General features: G+C 38.5%; 1 protein-coding gene across 1 annotated transcript in view; it reads right to left on the bottom strand.

Moving 5' to 3' along the window:
• The window catches only part of TASOR (transcription activation suppressor), a 61862-nt gene extending 39687 nt beyond the window's left edge, over positions 1-22175 (bottom strand). The window contains exons 1-10 of the mRNA XM_081105971.1: positions 22103-22175; positions 21382-21735; positions 11727-11872; positions 10121-10213; positions 9331-9403; positions 8421-8512; positions 7571-7723; positions 4564-4688; positions 2277-2308; positions 1508-1613 (exon numbers count right to left, since the gene is read on the bottom strand). Of these exons, the coding sequence (XP_080962097.1) occupies positions 1508-1613; positions 2277-2308; positions 4564-4688; positions 7571-7723; positions 8421-8512; positions 9331-9403; positions 10121-10213; positions 11727-11872; positions 21382-21715 (1154 nt within the window). The 5' untranslated portion in view covers positions 21716-21735; positions 22103-22175. The remainder of the gene's footprint in view (positions 1-1507; positions 1614-2276; positions 2309-4563; positions 4689-7570; positions 7724-8420; positions 8513-9330; positions 9404-10120; positions 10214-11726; positions 11873-21381; positions 21736-22102) is intronic.
• Positions 22176-22991: the final 816 nt, after the last annotated feature.

Genomic DNA, 22991 nt, shown 5'->3' with positions numbered 1-22991 from the left:
CTCTCTCTCTTTTATAGACACACACACACACACACACACACACACACACACACACACACACCCGTCTTGCTGGAAAACAAAGAGCATATTTATTAGCACCGTACTTTAAAGAAGATTTGATATGGGAAGTCCAGATGTACAGGTAAATAGATACATAGCCTGGCAATACTACCAACCTTCCAAATGTAAGGCAGAAGCTAATTCTACATGCCAATATTACTAATAACAAAGGATATAAGGTTGTCATTTTATTAAAAACAATTCAAGTATCTACTGTTTACATAGTCCTCAAACATTTATGAAGGTTCATGTTTATTGTGATGGTAGCAAAAGATCATTTTATTTTCATTTTTTAAATTGATTTTTAGAGAGAGAGAAAAGGGGGAGAGAGGCAGGTAGAGATGGAGGGAAGAGGGAAGTAGAGAGGGAGAAGGAGCAAAAAAAAAAAGAGAAACATCAATGTCAGAGCAAAACATGAATCGACTGCCTACCGGAGATAAGCCCTCAACCTGGGTATGCGCCCAGACAGTAAATTGAACGACAACCTTTCGTTGCATGGAATGATGCCCAAACAACTGAGCCACACCACAGGGCAGCAAAAGATCATTTTAGACTTTTCTATTCTAGCATATTCCCAAGACTGAAAATAGCCTATAAATTTTAACTTAAAACATCAAAGCTGTTTCCAACAAACAACTGATAAATTTTAAGTCTATCATATTCAAATTGCCAAATGGAAAATATATCTAATAAAGATAAAAATTTTTGTATTGATTTTAGAAAGAAAACAGGGGAGAGGGAGAAAGAAACATCGATATGAGAGAGAAACATCAATCAATTAGGTTGCCTCCTGAACGTACCCTCACCAGGGATTCGAACTTGCCACCTCTCAAAACACTCCAACCAACTGAGCCAAACCAGCCAGGGCTTGGATAAAACTTTTTAAAATCAGAGAAAATAAGAGTCCATTAAAATCTCTGTCAATTACTTTTAGTGATCAGATTCAAAGAAATGGCCTCAATACATATTTAAATGTAGTCATTAATCATTCAATAAATATTTACTAATATTCTAAGTAAAAGGACTACAGGGATGAATAAGTCCCCTGCCTTCACAGAACTTATAATCTCACGAGGCAGACAGACAACAATAAGAAAGGTATTTACCAGACGGTGATGGTTTAAGTTCTAAGGAGTAAAAGAAGACACTAAGAGTACACAGGATAAAACTTTTTAAAATCACTTTTAAGATTTAAATTCATTAAGAAAAAGTTTTATGCCACGAATGTGTATGACTTTTTAACCCATCCTCAAACCAAGACAGAAAACCAGAGGGCTCATTATGCCAAATTAAGTTTCTAAAGATATCAAATCAATCTTTTTAAAAAACAAACCAATATTGATATCGAAGTTCTTATGGACTAAAGTACCAAAGTAAAATTTAAATGTAAGTAAGAAAGAAAAGGAAATAGGGAAATCACTATTTTTTGGTAATATACCATACTTACAGTTTGATAGGCAAAAAAGCACGAGTGGCTGACCTCAGAGAAATATAGCACAAAAGCTTTCCTTTATTTAAAAGCTGTCCTTTCCACAATGTGTAGTGAAATTTATCTTAAATAAAAAAAAAAGGACACAATTCTTGGCAACCCAGAAGCAAATATATGTTTACTGGAAAAAAGGAAAAAAAAATCTAGAAACAAGGTTTTGTAGAACAAAACAAAATATTTGACATTTATATTTACAGGAGAGTCCAAATATTAGGATTTTTTGTTTAAACTATCGTTTCCCCTACAAAATCATTCCAGCTGCAAAGAATAACAAGTTTGTCTAAATGTCTTCACATCAGAAAGCTGAGGAGCAAAGACAAATAGTCTGCCCTCTTATTTCCCCCAAAAGAGACTATATGAAATTCGGTTAACTACATGAACCCATACAATGTCTCATATCTTCTTCTCAATCTCTTTTCATTGTGGAGAAACCTGACTTAAACCTTTGATGAATTTAATACTTTTAAAGGCTGAATTGTGAAACTTGTATTGTTTACTATTATCGATCCAAGTGGTCAAACATGATCTATTCACAGCAGCAGCAGCTTCTCAAGGACACCTTATGCCTGGATGACCAAATGTTGATGCTATATCATAGCATGGCCTCATCCTTCTTTTCATACTTTGCAGATTCTCATTCATTATGAAAATAACTCAAAGCACTTAATGTATTAATCTTTTACTATGTGCATGTACTCTTTCAATTTAGAAAACTAAAGAATCTTACCTGTGTTTCTATCTGCATTAAAGCTGTTAGATCTACAAAAAAAAAAAAATTTATTTTTAAATTACTAATTGTTAATATAAAAGTTAACAGGACCTTGAGATAGGTGCTATTTTTAATGGCATACTATACAAGAGAATTAAATTCTCCTTCCAAGTAGGAGGAAGCAGTTAACTACTTACTATAACATTTAATAAATCCAAGTTTACTTGGAGAAAAGAATTACTTACTTGACTTGAATTACCTTATTTGCCCAAAATTAAGGTGCTGTTTTACCCAAAAATATCCATCAGGAGAAAATAAGAATCCATTAAAATCTCTGTCAATTACTTTGTTTTAGTGATCAGATTCAAAGAAATGGCTTATAACAGCCGTGGGCAAACTACGCCGGCGTATCCGGCCCGTTTGAAATGAATAAAACTAAAAAAGAAAAGACCGTACCCTTTTATGTAATGATGTTTACTTTGAATTTATATTAGTTCACACAAACACTCCATCCATGCTTTTGTTTCGGCCCTCCGGTCCAGTTTAAGAACCCATTGTGGCCCTCGAGTCAAAAAGTTTGCCCACCCCTGGCTTATAATCTCACGAGGCAGATAGACAACAATAAGAAAGGTATTAACCAGATGGTGATGGTTTTAAGTTCTAAGGAGTAAAAAAAGACACTAAGAGTACACAGGTTGAAAAAAAAATCACAGAAGACCTCACTGACAAGGTCACCTTTAAGGAAGTGTAAGTGTAAATTTTGCAGCTAATTGGGGAAAGAGAAGAACAGCAAATGCAGAGGCCCTGAGGCAGGCACATTAACGGGTGGCATTCAAGGTACAGCAAGGATGTTCAATCAATGCTTGTTTTAAATGCTTTGAAGGTAAAAAGATGGAATCAAACAGGAGGCAAAGAAAATTAATGGATAATCATTATTCCTGGGAGTATGACCTCATAATTATTAAAGCGCTGAGGACCTTCTGAAGATCACTGCTGAAAGGCAGTATAACAAATGTATCATGGAGATGATAAATACAGACACATACACACATACAGAAAAACCCAAATGTCTGGATATTATGTGAATCCATACTTGTGGCTGTGGATGGTTTCCAGGACTAATCACGATATGAAAAAAGTGTTAGATCTCAAACAAGTAAAATGAAGATGACGCTTTGATCTGGAAACTAATAAAGAAGTCAACCTCAAAAATGTCTAGTATGTTTAAGAATGTGGCTTTAAAAACAGCAATATTTCTAAACGAATGTATATCACACACGACTTTGACTATGGGTACTCAAATTAAAAATATGTAGATATTTGACCATTTCACCTATATTCTTACTTAATTTTGCCAAAACATTTTCTGGAATAACTACATGGGAACAAAAAAAGGGGAAACTACTTTATATTTGGTCACCTTATATTAAAGCTTACAGGAAATCAATAGTACTCAACTCTGACTAAAAATCAGAATCAGCCTGGCCCGTTTGGCTCAGTGGTTGAGCTTCCAAGAGGTCACTGTTTCGATTCCCAGTCAGGGCATATGCCCGGGGTTGAGGGCTCAATCCCCAGTAGGGGGCATGCAGGAGGCAGCCAATCAATGATTTTTCTCTCTCACTGATGTTTCTATCTATCTCTTTCCCTTCCTCTCTCTAGAAAAAAAAAAAATCAGAAATCACTTGGAAGCTTTTAAAAACTACCAATGCCTAGGCTACTTAATACCTGATTTTGGTTTAACTGGTTTGAGGGGGGAGCTGGGGCTTCTTTAGTAGAAGCTCCCGATTTCCAGGAGAGCTAACACACAAAATTTCACTTTTAAAAACTACATTTACTCAACTATGCAAACCTTCAATATCAAGGAAAAAGAGGTTTAACTGTGAGGTTCAAGTAAACTTTAGCTTATATTTCCATATAGTTTCAGTATCTGTCCTTTATATTAACATTTTAAATATATTTTTACTGATTTCAGAGAGAGGGAGAGAGAGAAACAAACACTAACAATGAGAGAGAATCACTGATTGGCTGCCTCCTGCATGCCACTGGGGGGTCAAACCTACAACTTGGGCATATGCCCTGACCGGGAATCGAACATGGCCTCTTGGTTCATAGGTCGATGCTCAACCACTGAGCCACACCAGCTGGGCTACACTGACCTTTTAAATCACAATGAACATTTATGTATCTAATTAATATTAAGGGGGGGAAAAATAGGAACAAAACAAAGTGTTCCTTCTAACTATGCAGTCCAGGTTATATAATATAAATACCATTCTGGATGATGCCCAAAACTCCTAAACCTTACCTTAATGAAGGTACAAACTTCGGAGGTTGTATATCATCTTGGTAAGTAAAAGACACAACTGCATATGGACACACGTGTCTTGGTCTTTGCCGTAGTTCATCAAAGCCATACTCATAGAAGTAATACTAAAATAAAAAAATGCAAAATTAACTTCGTTAAGAAAGCAAAAGTACAGAGTGGGAATCTTGTATTTATCTGCCTGGTTTTTGAAAAATATAACACTTAAATGTGCCTCTACCAGAAAATATCTTTAAACACTGCTTGCCAATTTAACTATAATAATTTATACTTTATATTCATTTTAGGATATAAATTTTATACACACACACACACACACACACATATATATATATATATCGGATGCCAGAATACTAGTAGGTATTCCAAAAGTTTACTTCTGAAGACTTGACAACCAGGAATATGGTCAACAAATTTCCTCATAAAAAATGTTACAAATGGGGCTCCCAAATCAGCTCAGAAAAGCCAATTTGATACAAAATTAAAATACTACAGACACAACCTCAACCAAACCTACCATGTTGTTCATGTCAAAAGGAAAACATAGTCTTGGCTCTAACTGCAAACAAAGTAGCAAGAGAAATCACAGAGGTAACCGACCCTCTTCCTACTGCCCATCTGCATCTCCCCTTCACCTATTCACAACATTCATTAGACCAGGGTTTTGTGACTTGCAAACTAGTAGTTTGGTCAACCCATGAACCAGGAGGTTATAGTTCCGATCCCTGGTCAGGGCACAGGCCTGGGTTGTGGGCTCGATCCCTAGTAGGGGGGTGTGCAGGAGGCAGCCGAGCAATGATTCTCTCTCATCATTGATGTTTCTATCCTTTTTTCCCTTTCGCTTCCTCTCTGAAATCAATAAAAACATATTTAAAAAAAAAAGTGTGCCCCAGTTTATAAACAAGGCATTATCCTTTGAAGTCCATTCCCTTGGGGTAATGATTTCAATAATGCTGTTGCTCTGAAAACACCTGGAAAGTTTTTTGAAATACAAACCAGTTTACAAGTTCTGCTAGAAAAGCCAATCCTATCTAATAACAGAGAAACATGGTAATTAACCGTAACTTTGCTACCCTTCCCATTGGCTAATCAGCGAGATATGCAAATTAACTGCCAGCCAAGATGGCGGCCAGCAGCCACACAGCTGAGGCGAACATGAGGCTTGGTTGCTCCAGTGACGGAGGAAGCCAAGGTTCCCCACCTGCCACAGCCCAGCTCTGAGCTCCGGATGCAACAATGTTGAAATTATAGAAGCTAAACAAACTCCAGATACCTGCTTTCAGCCAGCCACAGCCTCAGAGCTGGAGCTGTCTCTCAGCTCCAGTGACAGCCATAGAAGGTAAATAAATCCCAGAATAAAAAAAAAAGAAAAAAAGAGGCTGGGAACTTCAGTCACCCGCCAGCCTGAAAACGGCCCTCAGCCCCTCACCCAGACTGGCCAGGCACCCCAGTGGGGACCCCCACCCTGAAGGGGATGTGACCAGCTGCAAACAGCCATCAGCCCGTCATCCAGGCTGGCCAGGCACCCCAGTGGGGACCCCCAATCTGAAGGGGGTGTGACCAGCTGCAAACAGCCATCAGCCCCTCACCCAGGTTGGCCAGGCACCCAAGCGGGACCCCCACCCTGATCCGGGACACCCTTCAGAGCAAACCAGCCAGCCCCCTCCCATGCACCAGGCCTCTATCCTATATAGTAAAAGGGTAATATGCAAACTGACCCTAACAGCAGAAAGACTGGGAATGACTGGTCACTATGACACACACTGACCACCAGGAGGCAGACGCTCAATGCAGGAGCTGCCCTCTGGTGGTCAGTGCGCTCTCACTGGGGGGAGCTCTGCTCAGCCACAAGCCAGGCTGACGGCTGCCAGTACAGCAGTGGTGGTGGGAGCCTCTCCTGCCTCCTCAGCAGTCCTAAGGATGTCCGACTGCAGCTTAGTCCTGCTCCCCGCTGGAAAGTGGACATCCCCTGAGGGCTGCCAGAGGGATGTCTGATTGCCTAAGGATGGCAATCAGACATTGGGGATACAAAATTAGTAATCCCCCGGGGAGCAGGCCTAAGCCAGCAAGTGGTCACCCCTGAGGGGTCCCAGACTGCGAAAGGGCACAGGCCGGGCTGAGGGACCCCCTACCCCCGGTGCACAAATTTTTGTGCACCGGGCCTCCAGTAATTACTGTAAGTTTATATCTCTTATCTACCAATACTACCCCTGTCCAGAAGGTAATCAAACGAGTCCAGACAACTTTGGTGAATATAATTTTTGCTAAAAGCCCCCACCAACAGGTCTTGCACACTGAGATTCTTCAGAAAGAAAAAATTAAGTTTTTTTATTTAAATATCAATCGGCTGCCTCCTGCACATTTGTTAGAAACATTATTTTAATTTAAAAATTACCTTACTTTATAGTTAAACATCATATAAATCACAATGACTAAAATTTATCAATTAGAACACTTTCAAGTATGTGTAGTTTACTGTGTATCAATTATATCTGAGTAAAGGTTAAAAATTAATTCTAAGTTTGCATCTTAAAAAGTTAATAAAAGTAGAAAATATTTTATCAAGTCAATAGTACAAAATAGTATGAATTGAGGTATTTCAAGGGGCTTCAACTCTATCTTGAAGGACGAGTAGTATTAGGCAAAAACTTTCTAGGCCAAGAAAAGCCAAAATTTCAAATGAAATGAGGTTAAGGGCAGAGCTCATACAAAAGAAAAACAAGCAAGCAAAAAAAAACAAGATGTAAATAACAGTGTTCAGGCAGGGTGAGCTAGGCTAAGGACTCTGAATATTATCTGTAAGTATATATTTCTAAGTTGTCTTGGAAACACTGAACAAACAGCCAAGACACTGGAGTCTGGCAGTAATATGTGGAAACCAGAGCCTAGACTGGTGTGGTGGCAGAGGGAATTGAAAATGGGGCATTTTAAAGGATTTGGTGATAAACAGATATTAGGTCATAACACTAAAATGGGTTCAGGTACTTACTTGAGTAAGCTCATAAGCTCGGTAAGCCAAAAGTGATGTAATTCTATTGGCATTCTTCGACACATGACATTCATGCTTTGGTGTTGGATCCAAAGCACTTTTAGATTCCAAACTTTTTACACCCATGGGGTCATATATACTTTTTATTTTACCCTAAAACAGAGAAAACATTTTAAGTCCACCCAAACCTAATTATTGACTATATAATTATAGAATATTTCTTTAAATATAGATCACCTATAACAGTTTTTTCCTTTAATATCTGACAAAGTATCATCCACCACATTCTGCAAATATTGAAGAAGAAAAAGTTAACCATAAAAAAAGTGTTGTGCCGAAACTGGTTTGGCTCAGTGTATAGAGCGTTGGCCTGCGGACTGAAAGGTCCCAGGTTCAATTCCGATGAAGGGCATGTACCTGGGTTGCGGGCACATCCCCAGTAGGAGATGTGCAGGAGGCAGCTGATCGATGTTTCTCTCTCATCGATGTTTCTAACTCTCTCTCTCTCTCCCTTCTTCTCCGTAAAAAATCAATAAAATATATTTTTAAAAAAAGTGTTGTTTGAATTTATTTTATAACAAAGAAAAAATTTTATTCACAACCCTTTTCACTAGCCTAAATGACATTACCAATATATTACCCTCCTTTCTTCATTCTATTTTTTTGGAAAGGAAAGGCAAACTCTAAAATACAGTAAGCTTACATCAAAGATGGCAAATCACTCTCAAAAGTATCTTTCTATACCAAACACAAGCAAGCTGTTTTTTAATTTAATCTCCTAAAAACAAGGTCAACTAAAATCCAAATCAAATGTTGTCTTTGATATATGAAATGTAAAAGTTGAAATTACCTTCATTATTTTAAAAATAACAACATCACCCACTGTCCCAGCTTCCAAAGGATTAGCCTGTAACAAATCAGGATACCTAGAAAGATAGATACCTAGTAAAGAGGAAAAAATGTTTTTAATTTAAATTTGACACGAATACAAAAAATACAAATATTTAATCTAATGATAAGAAATAAATGATATGACCAACACCTTTTTAAAAAATGTAATGACAGTGAAGATCACTTATATTTCACCAAGGCAAAAATAAAACCAGAATAAAACATGAAACAAATAAAAAATTTCAAAATCTACTAGTACTCGACTAAGACCAAAAAGAAAAAAATACTTAAAATCAATTTGGATAGCATGCAAAAATCAAAAACAAGTAATAAAACTGGTTTCACATCACAAAACCTAACATCAATCTCCTTTTCTGGGACTATGACAACTAATAAAAGGGTAATATGCTAATTAGACCAGACATCTTCCAGACATCCTTCCAGACAAAGCCATGGTGGCGGGGCCGAGGCAGAGGCGGTTAGGGGCGATCAGGTCAGCAGAGGAGAGCAGATAGCGGGACTAGGCCAGCAGGGGAGAGCAGTTAGGGGAATCAGGCCAGCAGGGGAGAACAGTTAGGGATCAGGCCAGCAGGGAAAAGCAGTTAGGGGGATAAGGCCGTCAGGGGGGGGGCAGTTAGGGCGATCAGGCCGGCAGGCCCTAAACCAGCAGTCAGACATTCCCTGAGGGGTCCTGGATTGGAGAGGGTGCAGGCCAGGCTGAGGAAGAACTCCCCAACCCTCAGTGCACAAATTTCGTGCACCGGGCTTCTGGTACATAAATGTAATTATAAGAATTGCAGTAAAATTAAATAATATATTTTTAAATGGCAACTTCATAGTACACAAATGAAAAAAGAAAAAAAGATTACCCATGGAAGGACTGCCAAGAATTGTTATTTTGGACTGGCCCACCTGTAGTCCTTTTTCACATATGCTTTGAACCTAAATAAACAAAACACTTCATCTTGCAATCATTAATATATTAAAAGTGTGAAAAGATATTCTGTAAACTTGTTTTAAATAAAATCTAAGCTTCTAAACTATGTATTTTTAACATTATAGAAATTTTATATGTAAGACAGTTTGACAAAATATTAATGTGAAACTGGCTTACACTTCCAATGTAACCATAACTGGAATCCAGTTTTGTTTATGCTAGATACTCAGAATTCATATTGCTCATATATAAGCAACCATTTTAGAGTGAATTAAAACTATTTAAAGAGAAAGTAACTCTGCCTCAAAATCTTCAACTAAAGCCTGGCCGGCATGGTTCAGTGTTTGAGCGTAGACCTATGAACCAGGAGGTCACGTTTTGATTCCCTGTCAGGGCACATGCCCCACTTACAGGCTCAATCCTCAGTAGGGGTATGCCAAGAGGCAGCCAATCAATGATTCTCTCTCATCAATGATGTTTCTACCTCTCTCTCCCTCGCCCTTCCTCTCTGAAATCAATAAAAATATTTTTAAAAGAATCGTCAATTGAAGATGAAGATTAGATTAATAATTTAGATTAATAATTTAGTTTGCCTCACTAAATTATTTCTTCTACTTGTACATCAAGAAAATGTTACTTATACTTATCAAGTGTACTGCTGAATAAAAAATTAATAAAAATGAGAACATTCTCAAATTGCTTTTTTTAAATGAATCACTTACCTGATAGCGATCAACCATCAAAAATGCATAGGATTCTGAAAGTTCTTTATCTGAACGGCCATCAGACTTCAGTTCTCTTCGCTTTTCTGTAAACTAAGTGAAATTAAACCTATAAACAGCTCTGTAGCATGTAATTATATTTTTTAAGCTAAGAGTTTCAGTAATTTTATTTCTAAAAAAACCCAAACCTACTAAAGTACAAATTATCTTTTCTCTCCTTATAATTTCTGTGCTCCCATTTTTTTACTGTTTTAATTGGTTTTTTACCTTCACAATATAGTCAAATGAGCATCTAGTATTTATCAATTTTAACTTAATTTCTATTAAAATTTTACAACTCCAACTCTCTAATATATTTTTAAGTTCATGTTTTAGTTATCTTTGGATCACTCATTTTAACATGGTGCACTGCAAAGAGTGCCTTAATAAATCTGTTGAATGACCCACTTCTACATTATAAACTCAATTAGACAAGAAAAAATGTTTCATTTCTTTATAAGTGTATTCTCAATGCTACGTACATAAAACATGCTCCAAACATATTTCCAGGATAAAAAGCGACTTGGTGTAAGTATATCTGAACTCTAAGTCACCGGAAACTGCTGGCTTTTGCTTGTATCTAAAGATACAAGATAGATACATTCAAAATATGGAGCCCATATCTAATAGATTCATATGTAGTATGCAGGCCATTACTGATCTTTAGTAATATAATCAGAGAATCCATAGACTCAATTTTCATATAAAATTAACAAATAATCTATCATAAAATGAAACCACATCAAACTACCAAGGTTTTCATTTTCTCTGGGAGTCAGTAACATTAAAGGTCCTTTCAAAGTTAAATTTTGGTAGCACTGAGTTAACCAACTTAAAAGAGTACAAAATTAATAGTATTGCATGTACATTAGAAAGCAATAAATACATCAAATATTTCTAAACACCTCATTTGCATTACTTCAGAATTACATGTTGGCTTTTCCTAAATCAAAATTCAAAGAACATTCTAGTACATACATGAAATGTAAATTCACTATCTAATATGCTTAACTTTTTTTTAACACTTTTTTCACTAAGAATTTCAACTAATAAGATAATCCAAACATCAATCAACAGTTGGGGGGAAAATTAAGCATAGCCTAAAAAAAAAAAAAAAAAAAAAAATACAAACTTGATTTCATTACGCTCCAATTTAGGCATAATATATAGTTAAAAAGATGTCATTTAAAACTAAGTGTTTTCCCTTCCATAATTTGGCTTTCCTAAAAACTTTAGCTTTCTTTTTTTAATCCTCATTCAAGGTCATGCTTAGAAAGAGGAAGGTAAAGAGAGAGAAAAAAAACATTTATGTGAGAGAGAAAAACACTGATGTGAGAGAAACACTGATGGGCCACCTTCTGTACATGCCCCAACTGGAGATTGAACCTAGGACCCAGGCATGTGCCCTGACTGGTAATGGGACCTTTTCAGTGCACAGGACAACACTAAACCAGTAGTCATTCTGGCTGGGCAAAAACTTTAGCATTTCTAAAGAAAAGAAAAATAAAACCAATTCCAGGCTACTAATTGATGCTGTAGAATCTGACAATCACAATTTAAAACATACCTCCTTTTCCAAAAGCTCATTATGTACCAAGCAAGCACATTTGTAGTTAAAATTTGTTACTGAGGTTGGTTCAAGGTAAGATGAATGGAGAATATTTAAAACATCTTCAAATTCACGAGATCCTGGAGTTAATGGCTGAAAAAGTGCTAAAATAAAAAATATTAATTTTAATATGGAATCTTAAATGTAGTTTCTTATATTTTTGTGGGCTTTTACATAAAATTTTCAAAGGCTTCAAGATTATCTTACTTTGTGATATGCAGAAGAGATACTTATTGATTCACTAAAGAAAAATTAAAAGCAGTTGCCCAAATCCTTTAGCAATAAGCACCTCACATTAAACATGCAAACAATGTTATAATTTTGCAAATCTTAGGGATGCTACATTAGGCAACCTAAATTGCTTAGACTCTCATATGAACTTGCCCATATACTTAACTCCTACTTTATGTTACACTGAAATAGTGGACCATTTATTTCACCAAACTGTTTACACCCTAACTGATAAAGCATAAAAACAGTGAATAAAACATTTAGGTGTCTATAAAAGAAAATGATTCCATTTGGTGTTTAGTACTACAGTTAGATAGGTTGCATCCACTGGCACCTTGTATTATCAACAAGTGGTAGGACATTTATTACAAAAACTTAGTGAAAAGATGTGAAATTTTAGAGTCAAACCTGAATGCAAATATCCTATCTAGCATTTTCTGGCTTTATGGAGACCCTGGGTAAATCAATTACTTAACCAAACATAAGCTCAGTTCTCTCATTTGTAGAACAAAGAAATTTAGCTATCCTAAGTAACCACTATATGCCACATGCCACACAGACAACACATGGAAAAGGTTCTAAGCACAGCATCTGGCACAAAGATAATAAAGGTTTTTATTCTCCACTCCTCCAACTATTCCACACCCCACTGAATTTCTAAAATACTTAAGTCAAATATTCTTAGACCAGTGGATTGCTGGTTTAATAACCTCAAATTTCTACTTTATGCATGAAATAGTTTAACTTACTCATAAATTTCAAATATCAAGTATATATACATGTAAATTTTCCCCAAACATAAAAGGAACCACTTATTTTTCACTGTAAATAACTTACCATTCTTTCAAAACACTTATAATCAATAAATGTCACAAAATACTTATGAAAACAGTGTTCTCTTATACATACTCCTTTTTTATAGGAATTTTTAAAAACTGATTTCAGAGAGGAAGGGAGAGGGAGGGACAGAAACATCAATGATGAGAATCATTGATCAGCTGCCTCCTGCACCCCCTCTACTAGGAATCAAGTCCACAGCCCAGGCATGTGCCCTGACCAGGAATCAAACCTTGACCTCCTGATTCATAGGTCAACACTCAACCCTGAGCCACACCGACCAGGCTCTTACATAATACTCTTAAAGATACTATACAGCAACAGCGAATAAGTTGTTTTTACTGTGTTTTCTCTACATAGTTTTAAGGTCATGATGTCAAATGATATATCCATCCATCCATCCATTTACCAGTCCATATATATTTTTACAAAAGTGTCTGTATGATACAGAATGAGTATCAAATGGTCACCACTACTGTGGGATCACACACTAAAAAAAAAAAATTTTAAAGAACATTAACAGTTATAATGCAATAAAGACACTGACTGGGATGAGTAGTAGGGAAAAAAATAAAGCACTCACAAAAACCCCACCCTAATTAGCACTATATGAATATACTCAATAATCTATAATAATAAAAGCATAATATGCTAATTAGATAGGACAACCTTCCGGACTAAGCTGGGGCCACAAGGGAAGCCGGTGCCGGCAGCTGGGGGAAGGAAGGCCTATTCTTGCATGAATTTTGTGCATCGGGCCTCTAGTCTATTATAAGCTCCATGAGACCAGTAACTATATCTACCTTGCTTATTACTCTAACTGTACCATGCCAGTAATCAGAATTGTAAGCACTGATATAAGGAAAATAAAAGAAAACCTGACAAAGTTTATTCTCAATAAAAAATGATTGTCATCATTTTTTGAATGACAAATTCAACAATTCAGTAATATATAAAACAAAATGAAAGCTCAAAAAAGGAGAAATACATTGTCTAAATTCAAATCTGTTCTATAGAATGTGGTAGGAAAAATGTTTTTCTTTGTGACAGTCCACAACTAAGTAGAGAAAAACTTGGCAAGGAAAACAGCATGTGGACTAGTCTTATAGGCTTTCATATCCCAAATGGACCAAGCATGATTTAAAATTACCATATGATTTCACTTATATGTAGAACATAATGAACAAAATAAGAAAATAAGTAAACTAACAAACAAAATAGAAACAGACTACAGATACAGAGAATAAACTGACAGCTGTCAGACGGGAAGGGATTTGGGGGACTGGGTGAAAAGGTGAAGGGATTAAGCAAAAAACAAAACTCATAGACACAAACAATATAAACAGTATGATGACTACCAGAGGAAAAGAGGGATTAAGTGGTGATTGAAGGAGACTCAACTTAGGTAGTAAACACAATATACAGATGATATATTATAGAATTGTATACCTAAAATCTATATAATTTTATTAACCAATGTCACCCCAATGAATTCAATTAAAAAATACTTGGATAGTTTATGCATGATTGATTTGTATGTTTATTTCCCCCCATTGATTTTCAGGGGGGGGGGGGAGACAGAGAGAGAGAAACATTGATGTGACAGACACATCAATTGGTTGCCTCCCACATGTGCCCCTACGAGGGTCAGGGATCAAGCCTGCAACAGAGGTACATGTCCTTGACCAGAATCAAACCCAGAACCCTTCAATCCGAGAGCTGATGCTCTATCCACTGAGCCAAACTGTCTAGGGCAATTTGTATGTTTCTAAACTAACAAAGTGACTTCAGATATCTAAAATATGCCAAAAAGTATCATATGGCTTCAAATTTCTAGGAAATTTTACAAGTCTTCATAAAAGAAATTACATTCTTAGTTGAGCTGCTCCAACACTATTTCCACTATCAATCTAATCATGAGTAAAATTAAGTTAAATCATATAAATTTATATAGCAATTAACATTTAAGTTATTTTCAAAAAAGTACTTAACATTTCTGTTTCATCCCAAAGTACTGTCCTAAAGAGTACCTACTTTTAAGAATTCAGGTCAATATGCCCTTAAATGTAGTTTAGAAATTTAACTATTCTGTTGTGAATGTGCATTCCCTGGTGGTCTATATTGTCCTTAATAATACTCTAAACACTAGATATACCCTGGTCAACATATCCTCACTTCCTTTACAGATACGACATATATATCATAATCTTAATTTTTTGAGGTAAGAATAAACAACCCTGTGACTATCCAAATGGGGAATAGAACATTTTATGTATTAATCATTCATTTCACTTAAAGGAAGTCAGCATCCAGCATTTTGTTCTCTGGATTCTGACCATTATTAAGTCTAATAATTAGTGGGTCATTACTACTTTTCAGATATTATACTAAGAGCTTTACATGCATTACCTCACCTCATCATCAAAATCACCCTATTTAGTTCATTGTACCCATTTCACAAATGAAACTGAGACAGCTGAAGTAAACTTGCCCAAGGTAACACAATTAATGAATAGGGAAGCTGGGATTCAAACTCAGGCTGCCCAGAGCTCCAAATCTTATATCCTAAACCAGGGGTCCTCAAACTTTTTAAACAGGGGGCCAGTTCACTGTCCCTCAGACCGTTAGAGGGCCGGACTATAGTTTAAAAGAAAACTATGAACAAATTCCTATGCACACTGCACATATCTTATTTTGAAGTAAAAAAACCAAAACGGGAATAAATACAATATTTGTATTTGCATGTGGCCCGCGGGCCGTAGTTTGAGGACCCCTGTCCTAAACTATAAGTTAAAAAAAAAAAAGTGTATGTATAAGTGCTCAAGCTATATTTCCAAGATCTAGAATATATATGTATTCTTTTTCCTCACTTTAGTAAAGTCATATAGAACACTTAAGACATAGGAAATTAGCTATAAAACAAAAAGAATTTGATGCCTAGGATTATGCTATTTCTATCCTCTTATATGTCTTCTCTGAAATCTTTCTCATTGTAATGCATTTAATAGGGCCAAAAGCAATGGAACCCTTTTTTTTTTTTTTTTTTTGGTTTATAAAGGTTAGCAACAAGAACAACAGTTCTTTCACACATTTAAGAAACATATAATTTTACTTATTTACATGACTTCCTTCAAATGCATGCCAGAATGATGATTTATGAGTTGATTTCTGATCACAATTCACAAGATTTCCCTCTCACAACAAAACTGATTATAAATTAAATTTTATAGGATTACAGAAGAGACTTACAAAGGCACTTGGAGATTTATAAGTCAGATAAGAAACACTGTATCACAGAATCAGAGCTAGAATCCAAATTTCCTGACTCCCAGTCCATATTATCACTAAATATTTTTCATTACTGGTAGCATACAAAACAAACTCAAGAATTTAATGTTAGCCCTAACCGGTTTGGCTCAGCGGATAGAGCGTCAGCCTGTGGACTGAAGGGTCCCGGGTTCGATTCTGGTCAAGGGCATGTACCTTGGTTGCGGACACATCCCCAGTAGGAGGTGTGCAGGAGTCAGCTGATCGATGTTTCTCTCTCATCGATGTTTCTAACTCTTCATCTCTCTCCCTCTTCCTTCCTCTCTAAAAAATCAATAAAATATATATTTTTTAAAAAAGAACTTAATGTTATATTTACGAAGTTGGAAGAAAAATAAAATTTAAGACATCAAATAATTCCTTAGTCAAAGGAACATTTTTCTGCCCTAGCCGGTTTGACTCACTGGATAGAGCATCGGCCTGGGGACTGAAGGGTCCCAGGTTCGATTCCGGTCAAGGGCATGTACCTTGGTTGCAGGCACATCCCCAGTAGGGGGTGTGCAGGAGGCGGCTGATCGATGCTTCTCTCTCATCGATGTTTCTAACTCTCTATCCCTTCCTCGCTGTAAAAAATCAATAAAATATATATAAAAAAGGAACATTTTTCCACAATTACCTTTACCAATTTATTTAGTGTCAATGCTGATCTTTGTGTTTCTATTAAGATTGTGTATATGTAAAAAAAAATACTATGTACATATACTCAAAGCAAGCTAAACTTTTAAAAGGTGGACCACTTTTCAAAACACACAAGTGGATAATATGAAATATACATTCCAATTTAAAGTGACTAATTCATGGAAGAAAAGGAAATAACAAAAAGTCTGGGGATCACATGTGGTCTGTAATTCTCTCTGTATACAACCTCTCTGAAGTCTACTAGTATTAATGATTAAAACTCAATAAATATCCATTTGTTCCTTACAATAATTAAGTTACTTTAAAAATCACTTTTCTTCAGTCTAATAAAACTGCTACAGACTTTAGGAATGGTTTCATCTCTAATTCTCTAATTCTAGGTTGAACATACTGCAGAATTAGCAATGAATACGCTGGCAGAGATCTACAGAGACAAGTACAAATGTGACACTATTGACTTTTTCTTTGGACTAGGGACAAGGTCAAAAAAATTTTACTTCCATTATCTAGTATTTACATGCACCTATCAAACATTTTATGTGAATAACCAGATTCTGTCTACACTTTCATTCTCAGGTTTACTTCTTTTTTTAAAATATATTTTTATTGATTTCAGAGAAGGAAGAGGGAGAGAGAGATAGAAACATCCATGATGATAGAGAATCATAGATTGGCTGCCTCCTGCACATCCCCCACTGGGGATCGAGTCCACAACCTGGGCATGTGCCCTTGACCGGAATCGAACCTGGGACCTTTCAGTTCGCAAGCTAACGCTCCATCCACTGAGCCAAACCGGCTAGGGCCTCAGGTTTACTTCTATATATAGAAATCAATGGTACTTAGAACCTAGTCATTCATACAGAACTACTGAAACACCATGCACATTTCCTTAAGAAGGAGACAGCTCCAAAAACAATTACAAATTTTGTGGGAAAAGATGGGAAGTGAGGAGAATTAGCCCAAGACTAGACCAGTATGGATGCAGGTGCATGATGATACACATGCACAAGACACCCGTTCATGAGCAGTTAATCTTGTGCCCTACAGATACCATAAACCAAAACACGTTTTACAGAAAGTGATTTCCCAAAAACTTTGGAGGGAAAAACCCTATCAAATACAATTACCATTTTAACTTACTTTTGATGACCTACACTATTAGATTTTAAAAAGAAGGCAACAGTGAAATGTCTACTGAAAAAATGCAATTCTACAATTTGTTTAAATGTAGAACAGTGCTTTACACTATTATAGAAACCAGCCCAGCCAATAAATAACACAACATATATTAGAGTAAAATTTTACTCTTCCAGTCAATAGGTCATTCAATCGGTCAGTACTGACTAAATGTATTAATTTTATAAAGAACATAATCTCAATTCCCCACGGATGAAGACATGCTACACATTTCTAAATTTAGGTTAAAAAGGAACATTGTTGCCCTAGCTGGTTTCGCTCAGTGGATAGAGCATTGGCCTGTGGAAATAAGGTTCCCAGGTTTAATTCCTGTCTAGGGCACATGCCCAGGCTGTGGGCTCAATCCCCAGTACGGGGCATGGAGGAGGCAGTCGATCAATGATTCTCTCTCATTACTGATGTTTCTCTCTCTCTCTCTCTCTCTCTCTCTCTCACCCCCTTCTTCTCTGAAATAAGTAAAAATACATTAAAAAAACAAAACTTTTAAAAATAGATCAGATCAAAAACTAAATAAAACTCATATATTTAAAAAAAAAAGTCTTGCTACAGTTTGAGTAGTGACAGGTTCTCTACACCTAGGTTCAAATTCCAACTCCACCATTTACTAGCTGTGTGACTTGGGCAAGTTATTTAATCTCTCAGTACTTCACTTTCCTCATCTATAAAATGGGAATAGTACCTACCACATAGTACTGTTGAGATTTAACACATATAAATTGCTTAGAGTAATGCCTACAACTTATTAAACATTATAAAGTATTTGACATTACTTAATTGGAATGGCAGTATTTTGGATGTTACCCTATTGTCAAGATAAAGAAAACTGAGTCAACACGTTACTATACTCACACAGTATTTACCTTTAAGGTACCAAAAATATTCAAGTTCTAATCTTTAATTTCACTGGAAAACATAGCCACAAGAAAAGGTTTTCCGTATTAAAATATGAATGCAACAGAACTATTGATACTTGAAAAGTTCAAGCAGAGGTATCTACTAAAAATGATCTACTACTCATGATTAGTAGACTTATACCTAGCCAAATCTTCTATCTTTCAAGAGATGATTTTGAAATTAATTGTGAAACTCACAGTACCTGCTGCACTGCTTCTGATAAAGCATTTTGTTTTAAATAATGAAGCCCTGGCTGGTTTGCTCAGTGGGCAGAGCGTCAGCCCCCAAAAGGGTCCTGGGTTCGATTCCGGTCAAGGGCACATACCAGTTGTGGGCTTGATCCCTGGCCCTGGTTGGGGTGCATGCGTGAGGCAACTAATCAACGTGCCTCTCTCACATCAGTGTTTCTGTCTCTCCTCCTCCTTTCGACTCTCTAAAAAAATCAATGGAAAAATATCCTCTGGTGAGGCTTAGGGAAAAAAAATTAAAAATTGGAAAAAATGAAAAATGAAAAGTTGAATTTTTCTACTAAATTCTATCACCAAGCACCAACTGCTCTCAGCTTGGACAGAATAAAGTCCATGGTGGTAAAATAGCTGTTTATTTAAAGGCTCCATTTAAATCATTTTAATGATTGCACTATTTGAATAGCTGCTGCTCAGCGTATAAATATTTAGACAACTTAAAAATTACTCATTTCCACTACACATGAAAAAGTCCATTGTGTTATATTTTCCTTATCCACAACCTCCCTGAGAAGAAAAAGGTAACAACCTTTTGCCTCTAAGTGAAAATGGTAAATATAAATTTTCTCCAAAGAGTATCAGACTCAGGAGAGAAAACAAGTTTCATATTTCCTAATTCCTGAATTATATCCACTTTTAGTGTGTTCAAATACAGCAGCTTCACAATTTATCTTACTTAAAGACACAAAACACAGGGCCTCTCAACACTTTCTAGTGCCTTCTCTCATTTCAAACCAAACTGTGAAAGTTTCTAGGCCAATTTTCTGATCCTATCAAAAGGTAAAAGGTGGTACATCATAAACCATGATATGCCAATAAGCCATATTAACGAGGGCCCATCTGAATTTACTTCCAACCTACTATCAATTGATAATTTAGGCTGGGCATCAACTTTCCTCATATAGTCTATACTCTATACTATACAACTCAACCAGAAGAACTGACAACCTTGACCTTTACAAACATCTTCTTGAACCCGGAAAATATTACATTAACTCATTTAAAAAGTATTTCTAGAAACATCCTCATGCTGGTGGACAAAAGGTAACTTCACCGTTGCCACCACTTTTTTCCCCACAAGGATCTTCTTGGCTTTGTCATCCAAACAGAAATAGTATGTGTACCTAACTGATAAATGGCTCTAACAATTTCAGTTGGGCAAATGGAGTTGGCTATGCACATGGAAAGAAGCACATGCTTCATTCCAGATCCTGTCTTTACTAAATTAGAAATGTTTTCTATAAATAATTTCCTCTATTTTCCTAAGTAAATCATGACAAACTGAACCACGCAGTAAATAAAAAAGAGGATTTAAATCCAGAACATCCCAAATCACTGGCTAGTCAAAAATATAGTGCTATAATAGAAAACTAATTCTGATCTCCATTAAAACGTGTCACAAATATGGCAGTAAGTTTAAAAAAAAAAAAAAAAAGGTAAACGTAGTTCATCTCACTGTTCCCATATTGGCTCCAAAAACTTGACTGGATTTTTTTTTTTATCTGAAGTTCTCAGATGCAATATCAAATTGGTGACTCTTGGGCATAAGCTAACCTCTCCCTATTTTTTTCCCTAGGGAAGTTACTGCACCAAGAGCCTACCTTCCCATTCTTCTCAAATACAATATAAAAATGCACTGAAGTTTGGATTTAAAGGGAGAGAGAGTGAGAGAGAGAGGCCTATTTAACCAAACGCTTCAAAAAACAAGAAAAAAAAAATCTACATGGAAATGAAGTGTGATGGAAAAGAGCAGTGTGCATGAATCACATCTAAGGGAAGACGCTGACATCCGGCCCATTTCAAGGAGACACATAAGAGCTGAAGAACTTCCACCGGGAGAAGCACTGGAGATCCTCTGAACAACGCACGGCCCGGGAGAAAGCTCCAGAATCCAGGGCCACGGGCTACTTCCACAGTGAGACTTCTCAGAAGCATCCTGAGGAGGCACACCGGCTTCTCTGCCTTCAGGGGCTGGTGTGGAGGGAGGGGCCCCGAGCACCATCTTTTCTTTACAGAAACGCTTCAAACCTGAGCTGCTTCCAGCTTCCACGGGGAGAGGGGGGGAGGGGGAGCGGAGGAGCGTGGCGCCCCCGCTTGCCTCTCGCCCCGAAGCGCAGCGGCTGGGCGGCCGGCGCTGCCTGCGTGTTTACGTCTCGGATGGGTGTGGGAAGAGGAGACGAGAGATTCTAATGGAAAGATGGAGGGGAGAGAGGAAGAGGGGTTGGGGGAGAGGGAAGCACCACCTTTCTTTTCTCTGCTCTTCCTGGGGATCTGAAAAATCCTCCTAACGGGTCTTTCGGGCTCTTCGGGGCCTTTGGGGAGAGCGGCCGCGCCCGCCTCAGCCGAGTCCCGAGGCTGCTCTTGGCTGACGCTCGCGGTGGCCTCGGTCGCCGTCTCCTCGGGCGCGGCGCTGCCGCCGCCGGACTCCCAGATGCTGGGGCCGCCGCCGCCGCCGCCATTTTGTGGGGAAGACTCGGGCTGCGGAAGGGCCCGCTTCATCTCCTCGTCGCCGCCGCCGCCGCTTTCGCAGCTCGAGGTTGTCGGCGGAGTGGCTTCCGTCTCCGCAGCAGTCGCCATCGCGCCGGCCCAGGAAGCTTCTGCCAACAAGGTGAAGGGGGTGGGGGAAAGGGGCGGCGGGCCGGCCTGGCCGCCTAGCTGCTCTCAGCCCACCCTCACCCTCCCCGCCCTGTGGCCTTGGGCCGCGTTCCTGACCCAGGAGCCTCTCGAGGGCCCCAACCGTGCCGCCCGGCCCCACGAGCCGCTCCTCGCGCGCGCAGTCCTTCGCCGGCCCCCGCCACTTAACGTGCTCGCGTCTGAGCTGGGAGGAGGCGGGGTCCTCGTGGGCCGCTCCGCCAATGGGGGCGCGGCGCCCACCTCTGCGGGCGCCGATACGACGGCGCCGGGGGGCGGGGCCTCGGGCGCTGGAGCCCGCCAAAAGGGGCAACTGCAACGCCCCGTGAGTACCTCGACGCCCGCCGGCCGCGGGTGGGGGTTGGGGGGGCTTCAGGGCGAACTGCCCGTGCCGAGGCCGCGCCGACTAGCGCTGTGGGTCATGGAGGCGCGTCCGGCCAGGTGTCTCCAATTTTGAAAGAAAACCACCTTCCTTGTCTGAGCAGGCGTCACACCAGCCAAAACGGGACTCAAGCAGCGGGTGGGGAATGACCCACCCTGTGGAACAGCTGCGATCGAATAGAAGCCTGTAGAGGAGATTAGAGGACGAGCTGCAGCACCGGAGCCTGAACGCCTCCGGCAAAGCCTCGCCCGACTTCAGCCCCATGCCAGTCCCACTGGATCGTGCCTCTTTACAGTTGATTACTTCCACCAGCCCCCCACTCTTTTATCTTTTTAAAAAATATTATTTTTTTAAGAGCGAGAGGGAGAGAGAAACATCAATAATAACAGAATTTTCGATCGGCTGTCTCCTGCATGCCCCTCACTGGGGATCGAGCCTGCAACCCGGGCATGTGCCCCACCCGGCAATGGAACCCTGACCTCCTGGTTCATGGGTCAGTGCTCAACGACTGGGCCCCACTCTTTTATCTTAAGGAGTTAGAAGCGGTTGTACGCCTCCCGCAAGCAGCCAATACCTGGGATCCTTTGGTATGACGTCAGCCTAGTGTTTACAGGATTTTGTTCTGGTGAGCCTGAGGGCTGCTGACTTAAATGTTTTTCCTTTAGTGTCTTTGGTTTCCTAGGGTGAGTGTATACTGAAGAAAAATATATTCATTTGTAGCCACATTAAAAAATCTACAGCACCCTAACCGGTTTAGCTCAGTGGATAGAGCGTTGGCCTGCGGACTCAAGGGTCCCAGGTTCGATTCCAGTCAAGGGCATGTACCTTGGTTGCGGACAC

The sequence above is a fragment of the Myotis nattereri genome (assembly GCF_964212035.1).
Source record: "Myotis nattereri genome assembly, chromosome: 14".
Lineage (NCBI taxonomy): Eukaryota > Metazoa > Chordata > Mammalia > Chiroptera > Vespertilionidae > Myotis > Myotis nattereri.
The sequence above is the reverse complement of the archived record's forward strand: the minus strand, read 5'-3'. Positions and strand labels throughout refer to the sequence as shown.